Below are 20799 nucleotides of genomic sequence, written 5' to 3' on the forward strand. Positions count from 1 at the left end.
GAAAAATGATCACATTGTTCATAATTAATTTTAATTAGTGATTAATAGTAAGCAGACTATACTGAATTAGCCTCTTTTCCCCACAAGAATCAATACATTTAATTTAAAAGACTTTAAAGACAGATGGCATGGCAAACTTCATTTCAATACAATAACCAATGGAAAACAAATTAAAATTTTAAGGATGGACCTATATATGATTGTTTTTAAGTTTGAAGCCTATTTTATCCCTTAATAGGGCCCTACCCTCTTTGTCTTGTAGCTCTTTTTCAACCTTTTTCAGACATGCTATTTGAAGACTGTAGAGCTCAAAGACTTATATTTCAAACCTGAGGGTCTTTTGAGTTTGGGGACCTGAGTATTCAAGGATCTGAGGTTCAGATTGGAACCACCTTGTAATTTTAGTCTAGGAAGACTAACATAAAAGAAGAAAAATTTGACACTTCCCTGCCCTGGGGCTGATTTGGCACTTTAATCCACTCTCTAATGTTTCAGTCATTTCAACTTCAAAAATGACTCTCACACATAGTTATATATCTTCACATGAGCGGTGAAATAGATCTCTGTAGAGAACTTTTTTTTTTTTTTTTTCATTTTCCATCACTTTCAAAATTCATTTCCTGTGTTAAATTCCATTGGACAAATATCTTCATAGGTTAAAAAAAAAAATCCATCTTTGTATTTTAAATCTTTCAAATACCAAAAATTGCTTGTCAATGTAAGTGGTCTAATTTCCCAATTTTTTCTTCTTGTACTTATTACTATGAAAATAGGTGGATTGATACCTCGAGAACTGGCTGATATTTATTATTATTGGCATCTTCACTAAGCTGTTTCAAAGAGTCTGAGATGAAGAATGAATAAACGAACAAAAAAATTATATTTTAATTTAGTTGCTGGAATTGTTGCTTTTTCTACTAAGCATAGACAGACTAACACTTAAGAAAATGAGAAGTGGTTTCATTTTTGATAAAGATGAAATGAGAAGATTCAGGATAAATAGTAGATATCACCAGGACACTTCTTATTAAATACAATTTATCTCAATGACAGTAATATCCCAGTTTTCTAAATTTGTGAAGCTATGTGACTCTTTGTTAAAGGAAATTTGCATTTCATAGAATTATGAATATTCTAAACTGCTAGAACTGATCTAATCTTTTTTAGCACTGACCTTGAACAGTCCTAAATTCCACTATCTGATTCGTACTCTGTATTTATCTAGAGATTTAATTCAGGAGACAAAGAGATAGGAAATAATAGTGCCTAAAAATATATCTTCTGAAAAAAGATGATGTCATTAATGTAAGTGGCCTTCTCCATCTCTCTGGAACCTGTTTTGTGCCTGTGTGACTTTTCTCATGAAAACCCTGCCCACAAAAATACATTTGCTTTTATTTTTCCAGAACTATATTAAATTTTATCTTTTCTGAAAAGAATTTGGGGGTATTTCAGGAGATGGAGTGAATTCTCCAGTTTGACTGATGTAGAGGATTGGTTTGTGTGGAGGATGTTCACAGTTTTAGGGTTTTTCTTTTAAATTGATAGTCGTTTAATCCTTGAAGGTCTTTGAATAGAAGAGTGATTTCAGAGACCATTTCAAAACAAAATGAATCTAATGCTAGTTTGTATAGTAAATTTAAATTAGGGAGAGGCAGGAAAATATTGAATCAGTAAGGATGAGTATTTATTACATTTTAGATTGATGGTGGTGCAATCTGAACAACCGCTGAAAGAATGGAAATACAAAAGAAAAACTCAGGAAATCACAACTGCCTGAAAGGGGAATTTTTGAAAAACTGGATCCTACAGCTTTAACATATACCTTTCTGTTGTTTCCAGCATCTAGCATGGTGCTCTATACATAGCAAATACTTAAAATTTTATTGAATATATGGATGTTTATATTTTTTAATTATACTGTTGTATTGCTTTTGTGTTCTCTTTCTCCACTAGCATCCTTCTGCTGATGTTTCATCACTGTGTTTTGTTCTTGTCAAAAATCCCAACTCCTTGTCTTGAGTTAGAGTCTTTCATGACCACCTCACTAATTTCAATTTTCAATTTTCCAGGCAACTTCTAAAATAATCTCACCTAGGTATTTTTTTCTTGTTATGTTAAAGGAGATACAAACTTTTCTCCTATGTTGCCCACTATTCCCCATCTTTGATGGTTCATATTCATCACAACTACATCACAACAGTATATATGACCAACCTAGACAGCATATTCAAAAGCAGAGACATTATTTTGCCAACAAAGGTTCGTCTAGTCCAGGCTATGGTTTTTCCTGTGGTCATGTATGGATGTGAGAGTTGGACTGTGAAGAAGGCTGAGCGCCAAAGAATTGACGCTTTTGAACTGTGGTGTTGGAGAAGACTCTTGAGAGTCCCTTGGACTGCAAGGGGATCCAACCAGTCCATTCTGAAGATCAGCCCTGGGATGTCTTTGGAAGGAATGATGCTAAAGCTGAAACTCCAGTACTTTGGCCACCTCATGCGAAGAGTTGACTCATTGGAAAAGACTCTGATGCTGGGAGGGATTGGGGGCAGGAGGAGAAGGGGACGACAGAGGATGAGATGGCAGGATGGCATCACTGACTCGATAGATGTGAGTCTGGGTGAACTCCGGGAGTTGGCTAAAGACAGGGAGGCCTGGCGTGCTGCGATTCATGGGGTCGCAAAGAGTCAGACATGACTGAGCAACTGAACTGAACTGAACTGAACACATGAAAATATCACAATGCATCTAGCTGTCATGTCCCCTTAGTTCCCTCCAATATGGGACTATTTCTCAGTCTTTTTTTTTTTTTTTTTAACCTTGACTTTTGAAAAGAATGCTGCCAGTTTTTTTGGAGAATGTCCCTCAGTTTGAGTTTCTTGGATGTTTTCTTATGGATAGGTTGAGGCTATGCATTTTTGACAAAAAGCAATACAGAAATGATGCTTTGCCCTTCTCAGCACTTCATATTTGGGGACCCAATGTTAATTTTGATCACTGTGGTTATGGTGCTGTCTCCTTGGTTTCTCTGATGATTAATAAATTTTTAAGGACTAGCAGATTATATCCATCTCTTCATTATAAAATATGGAGAACTTTGGACTGGGTTATTCAAGAAAATTGTGGGCCTTGGTTCTGACTCAAAAGGGTCATCATTACCTGGTTAAAGAGTCTCATGACTATTCATGATTTATTTCTTCCACAGACAGAATGAAATGGAGAATGGTGTTCATTATCAGAGTAATCTAGGAAGGTTCTCTCTTCATCTGAGTTTCTGTGTTTGACAGGTAAAATTACTCAGATTACTTAGAAATGGATATAAGCATGGAATTTGTTAATACTTATCTGAGAATCAGGAACCTTAAGTTGCTTATAATCCTATCACCAGTCCTTACTTGGTTCAAGCATTATTTCAGATTCTTATTAATGATTAATAAATGAATAAAAGGCCTAAGTCTGATGAGGATAACAAGAATTAAAGCAAGACCCCTTCATTAGGATACATACTTTTAAAGATGGAAATTTCAAAAAAAGGCAACTCTGACTTATTATATAATGCGTGCAAGTTAAAGACAAGTTCTGTACATGGTAAAGAGAGGGAATTCACCTTGGCTGGAATGAGAATGGGAAGCAGGACTGAAAAGAAAACCAGGTACAGCAGAGAAGCATAAATCAGCAAAAGTAAAAGTCGCTTTGGGAGAAGAATGTATATTCTACCACATGTGCATGCCTGAGTGATAGAGCTTAGTTTGGAGTGACTTCTGAATCAGCAAATAGTACTCTATCCAGTTTCAGTTTAAAATTACAAATAAATAATTTAATTGGTTTTATTGGACTGCAAGGAGATCAAACCAGTCAGTCCTAAAGGAAATCAGCCCTGAATATTCACTGGAAGGACTGATGCTGAAGCTGAAGCTCCAATACTTTGGTTACCTGATGTGAAGAGCTGACTTATTGGAAAAGACCCTGATGCTGGGAAAGATTGGAGGCAGAGGAGATTGGGGTATTATGAAATTTATTATTGATATGGGGGCCTCAAAGTAGTTCAAAATAACCACATGCAGTTTTGTGTTCAGGATTGAATTCTGCTTTTAAGGGCAGGAAATGGTGTCACTGAGAAAAGCTGTCAGGCCTATCTGGTATGGAATAAAAGTAATTATGGTATTAATGATAAAGATTTGGCTTCTGCATCTCTGTTCAGCATTTTGGAAGCATTTGAACAAGCCAAAGCTGAGATGACTTCTGAGGCAAGATGCTGGCAATAAAGATTTGCAAAGGCTCCACGCCTTTTAAAGATTCAAGCTAGACACTGAAAATGTCAGAATATGAACGAATCATTTCTGCTAAGTGCCATTTCAGAAACTTTGAGTCTACCAAACCCAGACCAAGGAAACATCATTAGAAAAACCTCTAGAGATGACTGAAGTGAGACCTTGACTTGTGAATTTTAGCTTCTTTATCTAAACAAGAAGCAGTCATTTAGTCTTAGCTCTTAATTGTGCACTAGGAATAGAGTCGGGTACAGTCCCCAAACATCTGTGTGAAATTAAGAAGCCACTTGATTCCTCTGGGCCTCTATTTTGTCATCTGTAAAAGGAAAGTTTCCCTTTGTCTTCTCCAAGAGCTCTTCAGCATTGTCTGTGTTCATTTCAGTTGTTTTTACCCTATGATGTTTTTTACACCATGATTCTAGTAAATTCTTAACTCTGAAAACCATTTTGACAATTAATTTACGAAAAAGTAAACTGAAGGCCATCACTAGGCGTTTGCAACCTTTCAGATCAGATCAGATCAGTCGCTCAGTCGTGTCCGACTCTTTGCGACTCCATGAATCACAGCACGCCAGGCCTCCCTGTCCATCACCAACTCCCGGAGTTCACTGAGACTCACGTCCATCGAGTCGGTGATGCCATCCAGCCATCTCATCCTCTGTCGTCCCCTTCTCCTCTTGCCCCCAATCCCTCCCAGCATCAGAGTCTTTTCCAGTGAGTCAACTCTTCGCATGAGGTGGCCAAAGTACTGGAGTTTCAGCTTTAGCATCATTCCTTCCAAAGAAATCCCAGGGCTGATCTCCTTCAGAATGGACTGGTTGGATCTCCTTGCAGTCCAAGGGACTCTCGCTAATAATTTAAAGAATTTATTAGGAGCATTCACAGCTTATTATATGTTTTTTAAAATGAGAGTTTTCTTAAGGGAGCAGAAGGTATGATTTTTTCTCCCTCCTTCCTTGCTGCCTGTAGCGTAATGCAAATTGATTACTGAATTACTTGTCAGAGACTTTTTAATAAAGTTCACTTACTGCTTGAGGGAGTCTAGTTTCAGAAGGAAAGACATAAACCTTTGATGTTCTTAGGGTTATTGGTTGTGAGATTGCTTTGCTTAGTTTTATTTTTAACTCTAGATACTTTGCTATCTTTATGATTTTTTTTTCTAATTTGATTGGCAGAAGGTCTACCATTTACTTGTTTTTCTTCTCAGCCAGATAACTTAGATTCCAGGAGCCTTTTAAAAGATTCCAAAACTTTGAATTTGATCTCGGACAAGCTCGTCTCCCTGGGCAGCTAAAACTATTCAACTCAATTCTTCCTGGAGGGAGTATTTTCTACATAGTGTGTTTAGAGAGGGAAATAATGAGTAATTTCTAGGGAAAGTATATTGCAAAAAAACCATGAAGTGAAGTATTACTTGTTGCTTGTTGTATAAATTTAGTAATAATATTCACTAAACATTATTTCAAGTGAATATTTGAAACAGTTATATGACTTTGATCTGAAAAGAAAGAAAATATAGATATGATTGTTCTTGTTAATAATTTTTCTGCTCTTTTTATCGTTACCATTAATCAGTGCCTTTAACATTGTCTTCTTTTCTAAGATTGTTAAACAAAAAATCCAGCATAGATAATGACGTGGCTGAATACCATTTTCATGATATCTCTCATAAACTCTTGTCCTGATATTTATCTCTGATTCACAGATCCTACCTGTTTGGGGAAAAGGGCTGTGTGTTTTCAGCTTTATACTCCTAGCTCCTTTCACATATTAGACAACCAAAAGATAGGTCAGCTTGGGTATGTTTCTTATTTTGATTAATTTCCTTATAAGATAGAGAAAGAATGACTTATTCAAATGACTACATTTGACATCAGTGGCTATTTACGTAGTCTCAACTTTGCACACCATTCGTGTTGCATTTATGTTAACACTGCCTTCTTGATTGTGCAGTGCAGTCTGTGCAGCTATTTGTGCTATCCCTGAACAAATATCTAGGATATGAACAAGGTAGATCAGCCCTGAATCCACTTGAGAATTATTTCATTTATTAAGAATAGTACACTTGTTTTTCCAAAGATTGAATACTTTTTTCCATATAGCTTATTCTTTCCATAAATGTCAAAGTATGGAAATGTCAAATACCAAAATGAAAACTATATATGATACACTTATACATATATTATCCTTGCCAAGATCACAGGAAAATAGAATTTTTATTACAGAAAAATACAGTATATTTATTTAAAAAGGCTTTTATTAGGGAAAAATTTTGGGCCAAATAGGCAAAGGGGAAACTTCACTATTTTGTCATTGAGGTACACAGTTGCTATTGAAATTACCTTTAAGAGAAGTGATTACTGAGCTTATAGAAATCATGATAGTTTTTTGCTATTCCATTTTCTTGAGTTTTAACTTGTTTAAAATTTCTTATAGAATAAAATTCCCTGGTGGTTCAGACAGTAAAGAATCTGCTTGCAATGCAGGAGACCCAGGTTCGAGCCCTGGGTCAGGATGACCCCGTGGAGAAGGAAATGGCAACCCACTCCAGTATTCTTGCCTGGGAAATCCCATGGACAGTGGAACCTGGCAAGCTACAGTCATTGGGGTCGCGATGAGTTGGACACAACTGAGCAACTAACAAGCTCATGCCATTTTTCTTTTTAAAATGGTACCTTGACTGGACCCACGCTAAAACTCATATGGTCTGGCTTAGTGGCAATGATTCTTTTCTTTCATGACTCATAGGTCTGCTGTGGAGTTTGAGTGGTTCAGGCTTGTTTAATCACATTGAAACTTTGGGAGAAATGAGTTTTTAATGCCTAGTGAGTCCTCATGGACCCTGAGAGTCTAACTCCTGATTTCATGGGGCTCAAGAATCTTTGTGAAAAAGTTTGAACCAAGTTCACGATGAATTTTTAATGAAGCCCTGTATGTGTGTGTGTGTGTAGTGAGTCAATACAGTGTCACTCTTAACAAAATTTTTGAAGCAGGGTACTCACAGTTTTGTCAGCTTACATTCAATTTAATAGATGTTCAACAAACTTTTTTTAAATTCAGTAAATTTCCTTAATTCCCAAGGTCTAGGGTTCTGATGGACTTTGCAATGTGCCATATCAATGCTCCTTCTATCTGGAATGTCATCATGAGTTACTTTCTTAAGGCTTTGGTTCTTTGGGAATTATCTAAACTCTTGTTGACTTTCTTTTCTTTGCTCTGATTCAGGCTATGAGGCCAGTATCTAAGCCTTTTCAGTGACATGTCTTGTTTCTTGCCATGTTTTTCATGGAAGACCTACCTGCTCTCTTTCTCAAAGATGTATGGGTAAAAACCTTGTCTTATTTTCTAGTCTCTTTAGCTAGTTTAATGTATTTGTTATTTCTACCAAGTCTGCATCTTCCATCAGGAGTCTCAAATTGTGATATATATAGTCTTTATTTTCCTTTCTTTCCTAACATTTTTTCACCCTTAGATCTGTAGCATTGAGGGCTGTCTCTTATTCTCAATATTGGTAATTGGTGTTATTACTTTTTAGATTTAGAGTTGATTACATATTATAGGTAGAAACTCCTGTTACTCTGATTCTAGTCATCTCTCCTAATATAGTGCCTACCTTTCCTGATTTTTAAGGCTGTTATATGAAATTTTAGGAATTAGGAATTTATAGTGCTCACAACTTAATTCTTTGTGATCTTGTAAAGAATTTACATTAATGTAGACAGAAATTGTTGCTTTAGAATACAAGTAAGATTGTTCAGATTTATTAATCTATTTGTTTTACTAGTTTTAGACCGATTTTTTTAATACAAGGTGGTCTTCTTATTGTTTTTGTTTTCTGTGAACTTTATTCAGAATAATGGCTCCATATAGGTAGAAATTGAGATTAAGCAATAGTCTTGACAAGGTTGTAGGAGAAATAAAAGCTCCCCTTATTTATAACTGTTTTATTTTAAATTTCCATCTGACTGCCTGGCAGAGTTTCACTGGAAAAAAGTGTTACATCCCTGTTACATTTAATAGAATCATAATGGCCTGAATATTTTGGTTACATGATGACATTGAAAGAATTATAGGCTTTCAGAAAAGGACATTTTATTCATATACTTATGTTATGAGTTAGAAGCTAATCTATTCTGAAGTTAATTATATTATTGCTCATGTTCCAAGGATCCAAGGCAACCAATACTCAAGCAGAACTGTCCATGCTGATTGGTTTTCTTCTTCAGAAAGGTTCAACCTGTTGGAGGGAGTGTATTAGCACTTGGAGAAATTAGGCTAATGTAGAGATGGTTGGAAAGAAAAAGGAGGGGAGAGACCCCTTTATGTAAATAGATATTAAGTAAAAATCTAAAAATACATCTATTATAACATCACAGACAGTTAAAACATTAGAAGAGCCCGTGTATAATTTTTACAGACGCTTATTGCAGTGTAAAGTATGTTGACACTGCTAAATTTGTATCTGGTGAAGCCAGCTTTGCTAATGAATTTGGAGTGAGTAATATAGCTGAAACTCCAATACTTTGGCCACCTTATGTGAAGAGCTGACTCATTTGAAAAGACCATGATGCTGGGAAAGATTGAAGGCAGGAGAAGGGGACAACAGAGGATGAGATGGCTGGATGGCATCACTGACTCGATGGACGTGAGTTTGAGTGAACTCCGGGAGTTGGTGATGGACAGGGAGGCCTGGCGTGCTGCGATTGATGAGGTTGCAAAGAGTCGGACACGACTGAGTGACTGAACTGAACTGAATATAGACTTACTCTATAGCTTAAATGTGAGGATTGCTGAAAACCACTTTAAGTTTGAGTCACCTATACATTTAGTGATGTGATGGATGTCAGGATTAATTTTCAATAAATCCATTATTAGTCATGGCACTGATGTGCTAGTGCTTGCCATATAGAAACATGCATAAATAAGAAAGGTACCACATTCCTCCAAGTTCTTCTCTGTGTTAATAAAACTCTTGGAACTGTGATTAAGATGTACTGTTGCTGTGCATTGAATTTACTTATATAATAGAGTAAAACATGTTCCTATAAAATAAAATTTTTTAAAATGTAGCTAAATGGCAGTTCATCTTGCGTAGCTTCCCCCTTTATTTAACAAAGTGAATTTTTGTGTCATGTTATAAATCTTACCATGCTAGATGTTTTACGGCAATGAACTAATATTCTTTTTCTCATGAAAATGATGCAATTTAATATCATTCCCTTTGTCAACTATTAGTGAATGTAAATAATAATGGAATGGGTTTATGTGACAAAAGTGCTAATCTAAGGAATAAAATACTGAAAAGTGTAATAAAAACCGGGATGTAGGAAAGCCATTTCTTAAAAGGCATTTGGTTTGACACAATTTTGAAATGGATCAAACATTTCTAAAGACTCTTAAACCAACAATGTTTCAATGTTGGTTATTTTAAATTGTCAGCATACATTATCTTCCCTAGTGGCTCAGATGGTAAAGCATCTGCCTGCAATGTGGAGACCTGGGTTCAGTCCCTACGATGGGAAGATCCCCGGAGAAGGGTACAGCTACCCACTCCAGTATTCTGGCCTGGAGAATTCCATGAACTGCCGCAAAGAAATCCATGGGGGTTGCAAAGAGTCAGACACAACTGAGCGACTTCACTTCACTTCACTACACACATGGGCTTCCCTGATAGCTTAGTGGGTAGAGAATCTGCCTGCAATGCAGAGACACAAGAGGAGCGAGGTCGATCCCTGGGTTAGGAAGTTCCCCTGGAGAAGGAAATGGCAACTTACTCCAGTTTTCTTGCCTGAAAAATCCCATGGACAGAGGAGCCTGGCGAGTTACAGTCCCAAGGGTCGCAAAGAGTCAGAGGCTACTGAGCATACACCCACAGCACAGCACAGCACATGCATGCATACATTATCCATTCTCTTTAAAGTGTATTGAGTATTTACCATACGCCAGGAATTGGACCCAGGTTTTACTGTGCAATTTTTCATGCATTCCTGGCAGAAACTCTATGAGGCAGTGTTAATATCCCCAAGGATAGGAAACCCAAGAATGAAAGAGAATAAAAACATAGTCAGTGTCCGTAACTGGTAAATGATATAGTTGGAATTCGCACCCAGGTCTGTCTGAGTCCAAAACTTGCATTCTTAATTTCTGATCTCTTCTGCAACAGTATACCTCATATCCTTGGTTCAGAAAGATGCATGTTAAATGAAGTAGATTTTGACACATTAGTCATCTATATTTTATTGTGGAAGTATTCTCATATTTTTAAGGTCACCAAAATAGAGTATATTGTAATTTTCTATCTTGATGGAAGGAGGACTTTAAGAACGTAGATTCTTGAGAACATAGAGTTTGATGCAAAATGGGTTTTTTGTTTTGTTTTGTTGTTTTAAATCAAGATGTTTATAGAGGAAAGTGTAGAGAGTTGTGTTGGAAGCTGGGCATCTGAGTCTCTCGCTTATTATAGAATTGTGCTGATGAGTACATTACAATGCACTATTGTGCATATAGAAGAAAAAAAGGAGACAGATTGATTTTCAGATATATCTGAGGAAAGAGGGTACTAGAAATAATTGCATCATTTGGCACATGGTAGTATACTTGTTTCTGCTTGGTTTTGGCAAAACTTGAAAAATTAGAAAGTCACTATAAGGAAGACAGAGTAGCTACTGGCATGCTAGTTGCCAAGGCTTAACACTTATTGGAAAATTTTGAAATATGAGATGAAATCAAATCTTGAGTAATGATATTTGTATTATGACATTTATCTTACTGAAAATATAAACCTTTAAATTATTATCCTGAAGTTCTGCAACTGAGCAACTGGAAACTTTCATAGTTCCACAAGTTTGGGAAGTGTACCCTAAACTAAATGTTAATCTACATACATTAAATGTTCTGTCATTTCACATTTACATGTTATTTATTTTTTTCTTTCTTTAAAAGCATTGTGAGGTGAAAAGACAGTATACGATCATGAGGTGCAAATGTCACTTTATGGATATGAGACATTCGAATATGATAGCAGTTGGCCTTGATAAATTCAGACTGACATATCCAATTAACTTTTTCTTGACAGTCTTGTTATGGTAACAGAAACATTTCTGTTAAAAAAAATACAGGAGTAGAATCTGGATACTAGATTTCTACTAGCTCTTTCAAGTTTGCAACTTTAGTTAATTCAGTCATAAGGATTAACTTGTTTTCTCAGATGTGTTGTGGGGGTAATGCTTGCCCTACTTTCCATACAGAAAAAGAGAAAATGAAAAAAATTGTTGTGAAAGTGGTTTTTAATGTTAAAAATGATCATATAATGTATGATATTGTTGCTTTGCCAGACTCCCTTACTCTGATGATTCTGGAAAATATCTGAGTCCTTAGATTTGTTTTATATTGTTAAGTAACATCTCTACTTGAATATTTTTAATTTGCAATATATAGTCATTAGAGGACAAAGTTAATTAAAAAGAGGAACATAAAATCAATCAAGTACCACCACAGAGGTCACCAACACATTCTCTTTTTAAAGAAACCTTTACTTTTATATGTTCTTGTCCTGTTTTTATCAATGTAGGCCATACGTCTACATTTAAATTCAGAAGCATTTAATACTTAATCATTTGCAATAGTTACCAAGCAGATGAATATTTATCAAATTGTGCTTGCTTGTTAATATTGTGATTAATAATCCTCTGATAATGTAGAACATAAATGGGCCTAGAAGGCTCTGGCATTTCTGATATACAAATATGTATATCCTTCCTGTATCTCTTTATTTGCACACTGATTAGTACATTTCAGACATAACTTACATGTTCTCACATGAGACAGACAGAGAAACTGCTTTCAGACATTAGTACTCAAGAAAATGAATAGTCCCTCTACCACTGCAGTTTACCAAGATTTTGTTTTATTTCTTTTATACAGTATTATCCTGATATGTTTCTTGGGTCAGGTCTACACACCAAGGCCTATTTAATCAATCAGGCACATCAGGCATATTGTAGGGTTCTTTGGAGTTTCTCAAGGACCTATGGAAAAGTTTCAGACAGAATGCCAAGAGTAATTGACCCCAAAATATAAAAAGAGGAAAAAAATTATATCATCACCTATTTAATTAAATGTATATAAATGTGACACTAAGTTAACTTCATTAAATTGGTAAATTTGGTTCATAGAAATTTATTTATTTATTTTTGGTTCATAGAAATTTAATGTGGGCTTCCCAGGTGGTACAGTGGTAAAGAATCTGCCTGCCAGTGCAGGAGACCAGGGTTCAGTCCCTGGTTGGGAAGATCCCTGGGAGAAGGAAATGGCAACCCAATCCAGTATTCTTGCCTGGAGAATTCCCTGGACAGAGGAGCCTGGCAAGCTACAATCCATGGGGTCATAAATGACTGAGCACGCATGCATGCATGCACATAGAAAATAAGACTTAATATCCCGTCAGGGCTTTGGGGCTTCCCTGGTGGCTCAGATGGTAAAGAGTCTACCTGCGAACCCTGGATTGGGAATCCTCTGGAGAAGGGCATGGTTACCCACTCCAGTGTTCTTGCCTGAAGAATCTCATGGACAGGGGAGCCTGGTGGGTTGCAAAGAGTCAGATATGACTGAGAGACTTACATTCATTCATGGGTTGTCTGTTATAGTCGTTTTCCCAGAGCCCACAGCTCAAACCCACAGTTAAGGGTATGTTCTGTGTGTCTCATTTTGGAGAAGGAAATGGCAACTGACTCTAGTATTCTTGCCTGGAAAATTCCATGGACAGAAGAGCCTGGCAGGCTATAGTCATTGGGATTGTAGAGTCGTCCACCGCTGAGCAACTGAGCAATATGTAGATACCTTGAAAATATACAGCTGTATATTCAACTTTTAATACAACCCTTATTCTTGGTAGAAGCTGTATTTCCATACACTCAAGATACTTTGAGACCAAATTTTGATATTTAATCTTATTGCTTCCCTTACCATATTGGCAGGTAGTAGGTACATAATAAATATATACTAACATCTTTTGTTATTGGAAAGCTACACTCCTTTCTATAAATTGTACCTTAAAGTCTATTCTTGGGATAATAAAAGAAATATTTCTCTGGTCCCATTTAGTATGGAGGAAGATTCATTCTCCTTTATGTATATCTTTGCATGTCTCTTCCAAAATTTCTGACTCAAAGAATTAATTTTATTGCATTAAATGAGGTGGATGTCAGTGCTACAATGAGATAGGACTTTAACACATTGGATGTTTAGGACACTCGTTTGAACAAAGCTCTTTTTAAAGCAAGATGGATACTTTACTGATATCACCATCGTAAAGTAAAATTTGAATACTTAGCAAATGAGGCTATGCCATTATTCTCATTGCTGTAAGACCAGCATTTGCTTTGGAAAAAAATGGATCTTTTTATGCCACTGGATAGTTTGACAGCTACTAGATATTGTGTGTTATATAAGACCTGACATCTATGAATGGGATCTATTATCTGTATTTTCTTGACATGACTATTGGTCTTATGGCTGCTCATCCATTAGTTATCACCTGTCATATGTGAACAGGCCCTCTCTTCATAAAAGTCGATTTGTAGCATGCTTGCAATTTGCTTTGCTGTGCTCTGTGACCCTGTCACACCTACACACAGCTCTTGTTTCAGACACAAGTTAATACATGTTTCTGCTCCTTTTTTGAAGCAACCAATTGTTTTCTACTATATTATTTTTTTCTAACTGGCAGAAAGAAAGAAAACCCCATTACATTGCAAGCCTGTCCAACTCTGTGGAAAAGCAGTAATCTCTCGTTTGTTCTGAAACACCTGCTGGTAGATTTAATGAGTGTATTAAAAATGAAGCTGCCTTGATATTTAAAAAAAAAAACTTTTTCTTGAACATGTATGATTATAATCTATTATTTGCTTATTCACTTTGCCATAGGTTTTTGGTTTCTGTTCTTTTTATTTTATTTATTTATGATTGCCAAGCTGTAAATTTAATACTTTACTAATATGTCAACATAATAATACATAGGAAAGTGTACCCTGATATATTTGGACTAATTGGTTTTGGTTTTTGTTTTCCAGCTGGGACAACGTATATCTTTAGCAAAGGTGGTGGACAAATCACGTATAAGTGGCCTCCTAATGACCGGCCAAGTACACGAGCAGACAGACTGGCCATAGGGTTTAGTACTGTTCAGAAAGAAGCTGTATTGGTGCGAGTGGACAGTTCTTCTGGCCTGGGTGACTACCTAGAGCTGCATATAGTAAGTACTTCTAAAATAAAGATTCTGCTTTTAGCTTTTACTGCTAGCTTTTTGTAAATAACATATAACTCTGCTCTTTGGACATTTCCCTCCCCCTGCCCCACCAGAGCAACTAGTGCTTTATTACAGAAAGCATAAGTATACTCTAGGGGTAATAAGGCCTTATAGCTATTACTGTTTTTAAAAATGTTTTTGACTCTTTTTTTTCAGGTGTGAATTCATCTCAATTTTCTGTCCACAAAGAATTACTCTTTGTGTGTTTTTAGTGTGACTTTAGGCAGTTTTGCTAAATTTTTAGAAATATGATAGTCCAGTAGATATTATTCCATCTGGCTGGAAGCATGAGGTTGTAATTCTGGTAACATCAACAGATTTGGATCCAGTGTCCTTATTTCTTTTCTCACTTGAGAAAAGAATTGTCTAAAGTTACATGCGATGGACGGGGGAAGTGAATCGGCAAAGGTATTTGGAGATATAAAAGAAAAAGGCAGAAAGATTACGTCTATGCCATCTTATACTCCTTTTGATATGTACACATCAAGAAAATACAGTGGACTCTTGCCATTTATATCCTGGTACCAGACATTTTCTCTAAGTCCTAAACCTCACACAAGAATTTAATTAGCACTTAGTGAATGTCAAATAATAGTTCATGAATGAAAAACTTTTCTATTCAAGTTTTAAAGTTGTCATAACTGACTATAGCTTGGGGACTCTTCCTTATATCTCTGCATTCAGAGAGTTACTAATTTGTTTGGTTTCAATTCTTTATCTTCTTATGTCCTCACAATATTTTCAAAGACCCATGTGGTCTTTTATCAATAAGAGATAGTCATATTTTATTGATGTATCAAAATAACACCCATAGTAAGTTATCATATATTCAAAAACCCTGGAGGGTTCTTATCATCATAGTTCTAAATAAACTATCTTCTGGAAGATGTAGAAGCATATAAACCTCTTCATCCCCCTTTCTGTTCTTGAGGTTTAATTTATCTCTTCTGCCTTATGTGATCACAAAAGTTTATTTTGTTTTGCTTTTATTTATCCTACAAGTTCTTCTGTTACCTGCACCAGTGTCTCAGAAGGTCTTTGATTAGGTCAACATGTTCTTTCAGTCCTGCCTTCAGGGTTTCATCCTAAAATGATTAGGAAAACCACCAAACACCAAAATACATTATCACAGATTTGCAGGGTCTTAATTTTCAAAGTGCTATTTATTTATTAATCTTCGTGTTCTGCTATACTTCTATAATTTCCAATAAGCTGAATAGGGTTTACAACTGACCACAAAAGCTGAATTCATTGCTAATATTGGGGGAAAAAAAGAAAACAAAGTAAAACAAAAAACCCCTCTCAACACAACGGTTATTGAATCATCGTAGATTTTCAATTCAAAATAAAGTTGTCAAAATGAGAATCCTTGAAAAATGATTTTAGCTGCCTTTCTGCAAATATCTAACAATCAGTATCGAAGGCATGTGGGTTTTTATGGCATCATAAATAAGTGATCACCTGAGATAACTAATGCAGTAAGGAATCTTGCTATTTAGAGTCATCTCAACTTTCCAAATGCATTTGCTCCATTCTGATTTAAGAGACTTGCTACTTCATAAATAAAAAAGAAAACAAGAGGTTTTCCTCCTGAAATAACTTACATATTGATCCATAACCAATTACACATTTACCCTGAGAAAAGGTTCTACACTGATCACTCTCACATCATAAGGGGTTTTGTTATTGAATTACTCAAATCACTGTTTTATGGTCAGAGGGTTTTAGTCTACAACAACGTGTATTGCTTTCCAATTTTGATCAACTGTGGCCTTAGAGTCCCTTTGTATGTAAAAGCCTGACTTTTAGGTGTGCATGCCTGCTCAGAACCTTTCTACACTTATTTATTGGCCATAGATTTCTGATAGATGTCCTGTGAGGTCCTGTTTCATTCTGAATCTCTTCTCTCGGTCTTGCCTGACTGTTCGCTTTGGACCCAGGTCTTTGTTTCTAACACTCTTCTTCTTGGATTTGCTATATTCAAACCCTTTCTTAATCCTAGCCTGTCCTTGACTAGGAAATTGAAAATGGATGTTAGTTCCCTGGGATTAGCAAACACCATTGGTAATCAACCCTACTCACTCCTTTATCAACTACTAGGACCCTGTCTTAGTCCAGATCTGGCCAACTAAAACTTTCTATTTCCCCCTCCTTTTCTCTTGTTCCCTACAAACAATGATCAGCCATTAGTGACTCAGCAAGTTGCTTACATGGAAATAAGTTACTTTTTTTCGACGTTTCCAACATACAAATAAAATTAAGCCCGTGGTTTTCTTTTCACTTCTAAAGTTTACTTTTAACTCTTTCTCATAATGTTGGGTACATGGAAGAGGAAGAGAAAGAGGAGTTAGATAGATAGATAGAGATATATATATATATTTTTTTTTTTTTTTTTTTAAGAAGAAAAAGAGAGAGAGAGTGAAAGAGAGGGATGGAAGACAGGAACAGGAGGGAAAATTAAGTGGGAAAGAATCAAAGTTGATGCCCATGGCTGATGGAAGCAGAAGTATTCTTAATGATGGTACTTAGATTTGGGAATATTCAAGGAATATTTTATCAAATGGTTTACATGCCTTTGAATTTATCCTGATTTTTACCAAATCATTTCTTCTGCTTCTTTCAGAATTGAAGTATAAAACGAAAACAGTAATTGCAGAAAGATTATTACCATTGTTTGATTTTAGTTTATAAATATGACTGACTTAAAAATTAACCTGATGATATCACAGATATGTTTAATCTATAAAAGTTAGAAATGTTGGTTATCCATTAACTTCTAAGAAAGTGTCTATAAACCTTCAAGGTGAGCCATGTATAAACTATGGACTTATCTTATTTAAAAATCACTATTTATACTCTTAATTAATGAAATTAACCAAGAAGCAAGAAAGTTAATTGCATGTATTAAAAGGTGCTCCAGTCTTGCTGAATTGTGTAATGTTACTTCAGATAGATAACTTTTAAAATCTGATTGAAATATAATTTCAGTGAAGTTGTGAATATCTGGCATTATTATTCTATTCTTTTCAAATGATCATGTTTGATCTTAAAAATATCACCATATTTAAATTTTGATTAACTATATTCTTAAAAATATAATAAATTACAATAAAATAATTTTTTACTCAGGTGACCAGTTTTTACAGATGGATTTTTTGCCATATTAGTATTAATTCTACCACTGTTAACCTCAAAGCCATATGATATTGCTATTGAAATGTATAGGGTTTTAGGAGGGGATGAGAGGAAGAGAAAGACAAGAAGAAGGGGCTATTAATTAACATAGTGCCAAGAATACAAATGTTATCCTGTATTCAGAAATGTTTTCTGAAATAATAAAAAATGAATTATATGTTGAAAATAGTGTAGCTTAAGTTAAATATAGACTCCTCAGTATTCAGTCATCAAAATTTTCAGTTAAGTCATAGATGCAGCCCAGTTCTACATAACTGAAGAAGTGTATCTAATCTCTTGTTTACAATGTATAAAAAGTGTAGCACCTGATGCATATCAGCTGTTTAATTGAAAAGTTATACATTTTTATTGATGTTGTTTTATGAATATTCCAGCTAATAATTGACCATGGTAGTTGAATTAAGTCTATGGTGAGAGTTTTTGTTGAATGAGTGATACTCTCTCCTAAATAGTTACCTCATTTTTTGTAATTCACTTTTATCATGAATTGTTCTCCAGTCATTTTGTATCTGTCCATTATTTTCAAATAAAGATAAGCTTTCTGATGCCATAGAACAAAATTTATAATAATGATGACTAATAAGAAAAAATAATGTAATATAGAAATGTGACTTTTTGTCATTCATGTAAGTACATACTAGAAGTCTGTGCAGAAATATTTTCTGAGCAACTTATATGCTCCAGCTTATGTTGAAGACTCTGTGGATTCAAAAATAATTGAGCTCACCACTTAGTACTTATCTCAACAAACATTATTTAGATGAATGAAAAGCCCACTGGGACCCTGGTTACCAGGTAGCTTGTATTCTTTATAGTAAACACACTTTGTCCTAGAGTGACTAGTGTTTCTTGGTTATTTCTCCATCTTGGTAGAGCTCCATTTCTTCCCTTTATCTGCAATTATATGTATAAGAATGTGGATAAATGATAGGTTGTTAAGGTAAAGAATATGAAAAAAGAAACTTATGAACTGTAAAGTGTTCTGTTTTACAGATTTAAATTAATATTGATTATTTAATCAGTATTGAACATGATAATTTCTTACAGGCAATAAGCAAAACATAAATTCATTTTTTTCATTATTTATGAGATATACCTACAAATTTTACCGATGTTGTCACTCTAGAGGAAGTATCTCTCATCTATCAGTCTGGCAATGTTCACTGGAGATCACTTAACCCTTCTGACTTAGAAGAATGCATTGCAAATGTGTGTTCCCTAACTGACATGAATATTAACATGTGTATTAGTTCTGATCAGAGGAAATTGTGGAGGGTGGAGGAGAGGATTAGTGAAGAGTGTTCTTTGAAATTCTTTCATCTTAGGAGCATGAAAGAGCATTGCAAATTTGATTAGTGAATTGTTGTATATATTTGCCTTAAGTGTTTCTTCTTTGTACCTTCCTGGACCGGAAGCCTTATGTTTGAATCCAGGCTCTTAATTGATTTTGATATAGAAATACACCTTTTGATCAGTGATTTTAGTGTTAACTAGAAGCATAGTGTATTTATAGTAGATATCACGCCCTAAAATAACTTATCAATATCATCGACATAACCAATCTTTCTCATCATTCTCTGCTGCTTTACATTTTATACTAGTTACCTTGTTTTAAAAAGAGTTTCTAATTTAATCTTTGTAAAATCAGTACATATATCAGCAAGATAAAACCCAGTTGTTTCCTCACAGGCTTTTCTAGCATTTAAAGTGTTTCATCTGAAATATTCTTTTTAACCAACAGATTCCCCTATTTTAAGAGTTTCACTTTCTCATGTAATATTTAAATTAAAACCTGTAAATCATACACAGTAAATATTATATTTGTTTTAGCTATCCTGGCTCTTAGCTTCCCTTGTAGCTTAGTTGGTAAAGAATTTGCCTGCAATACAGGAGACCCCAGTTCAATTTCTGGGTCAGGAAGATCCCTTGGAGAAGGAAATGGCAACCCACTGCATCATTCTTGCTGGGAAATATCCCATGGCCAAAGGAGCCTGGTCGGCTACAGTCCATGGGGTCACAAGAGTCAGACACAACCTAGTGACCGAACCATCACTACAGGTTCTCAATGAAAGCACTCCCAAGTGAACTTGCTTTGGCAAACCTCCATCTCAAAGTCTGCTTCCTTGAAAACTAACCTGTACGTCTTGTCAAGAAGTCCTCGTTTTGGGGCTTCCCAGGTGGCGCTAGTGGTAAAGAACCTGCCTGCCAATGCAGGAGACAAAAGAGACAGGGGTTTGAACCCTGGGTCAGGAAGATCCCCTGGAGGAGGGCATGGCAGTCCATTCCAGTATTCTTACCTGAGGAACCCCATGGACAGAGGAGCATGATGGGCTATAGTCCATAGGGTTGCACAGAGTTGGACACAACTGAAGCGACTTAGCACATCCTGGTTCTTACAGGAATTAGAGAACATGTGGCCTATTTGACTATTTGTTGTAAAAGTCTTGCCCAAGCTTCTCAGGTATAAAGGATGAACATTTTCTTTGAAGAAAGTGAGAGAAATCATGGTCATATTTTTTTTGACTTAAGTGCTGTACAGATATCTTGAAACAATCTCTATCTTGGGAATGGATGGTGTCATGTAGATTAATACAAACTCCTTCCTTCATCCTTTCACCATGGAAGTTAGTTCAGTATCTCATTTTCTAATTTATTGGTTGAAACATTTCAGCATCACTAAATCTCTCTGAATTTGGTTCTCAATTTCTAGAATTAGCTCCTTCTCTGAAATTCTGTTGCTGTGAAATGTAGTAAAGAGAACCAAGACATTTCTAGCTGCCCCTCCTTATTTCATATACTTATCACTTAGGTGCTTAAGCAACTGCCACACCTTCTCAACTATTCTCCTGTCTCTATTCTGAATACTTTCCAATCCAGTTTATGTACTTACATCAGGTTAATTTGCTAAAATGCTTTTTCAATTATTCCTCTCTTCTTCCTCTTGGGAAACACATTGATGCTTCCCAATTACATACAGGTAAAGTCACACTCTGTGACTCACATTTAGTGTCCTGAAAATTCTGATCT

The 20799-nt window shown here is 35.6% G+C and overlaps 1 protein-coding gene across 3 annotated transcripts in view; it reads left to right on the top strand.

Annotated features, from left to right (window-relative positions):
- The window catches only part of NRXN1 (neurexin 1), a 1230870-nt gene that overhangs the window by 859522 nt on the left and 350549 nt on the right, over positions 1-20799 (top strand). For all 3 annotated transcript variants that reach the window (XM_070379598.1, XM_070379599.1, XM_070379600.1), the window contains one exon: positions 14342-14523. In XM_070379598.1, coding sequence (XP_070235699.1) covers positions 14342-14523 — 182 coding nt within the window. The remainder of the gene's footprint in view (positions 1-14341; positions 14524-20799) is intronic.

This window comes from Bos mutus, chromosome 11 (assembly GCF_027580195.1).
Source record: "Bos mutus isolate GX-2022 chromosome 11, NWIPB_WYAK_1.1, whole genome shotgun sequence".
NCBI lineage: Eukaryota > Metazoa > Chordata > Mammalia > Artiodactyla > Bovidae > Bos > Bos mutus.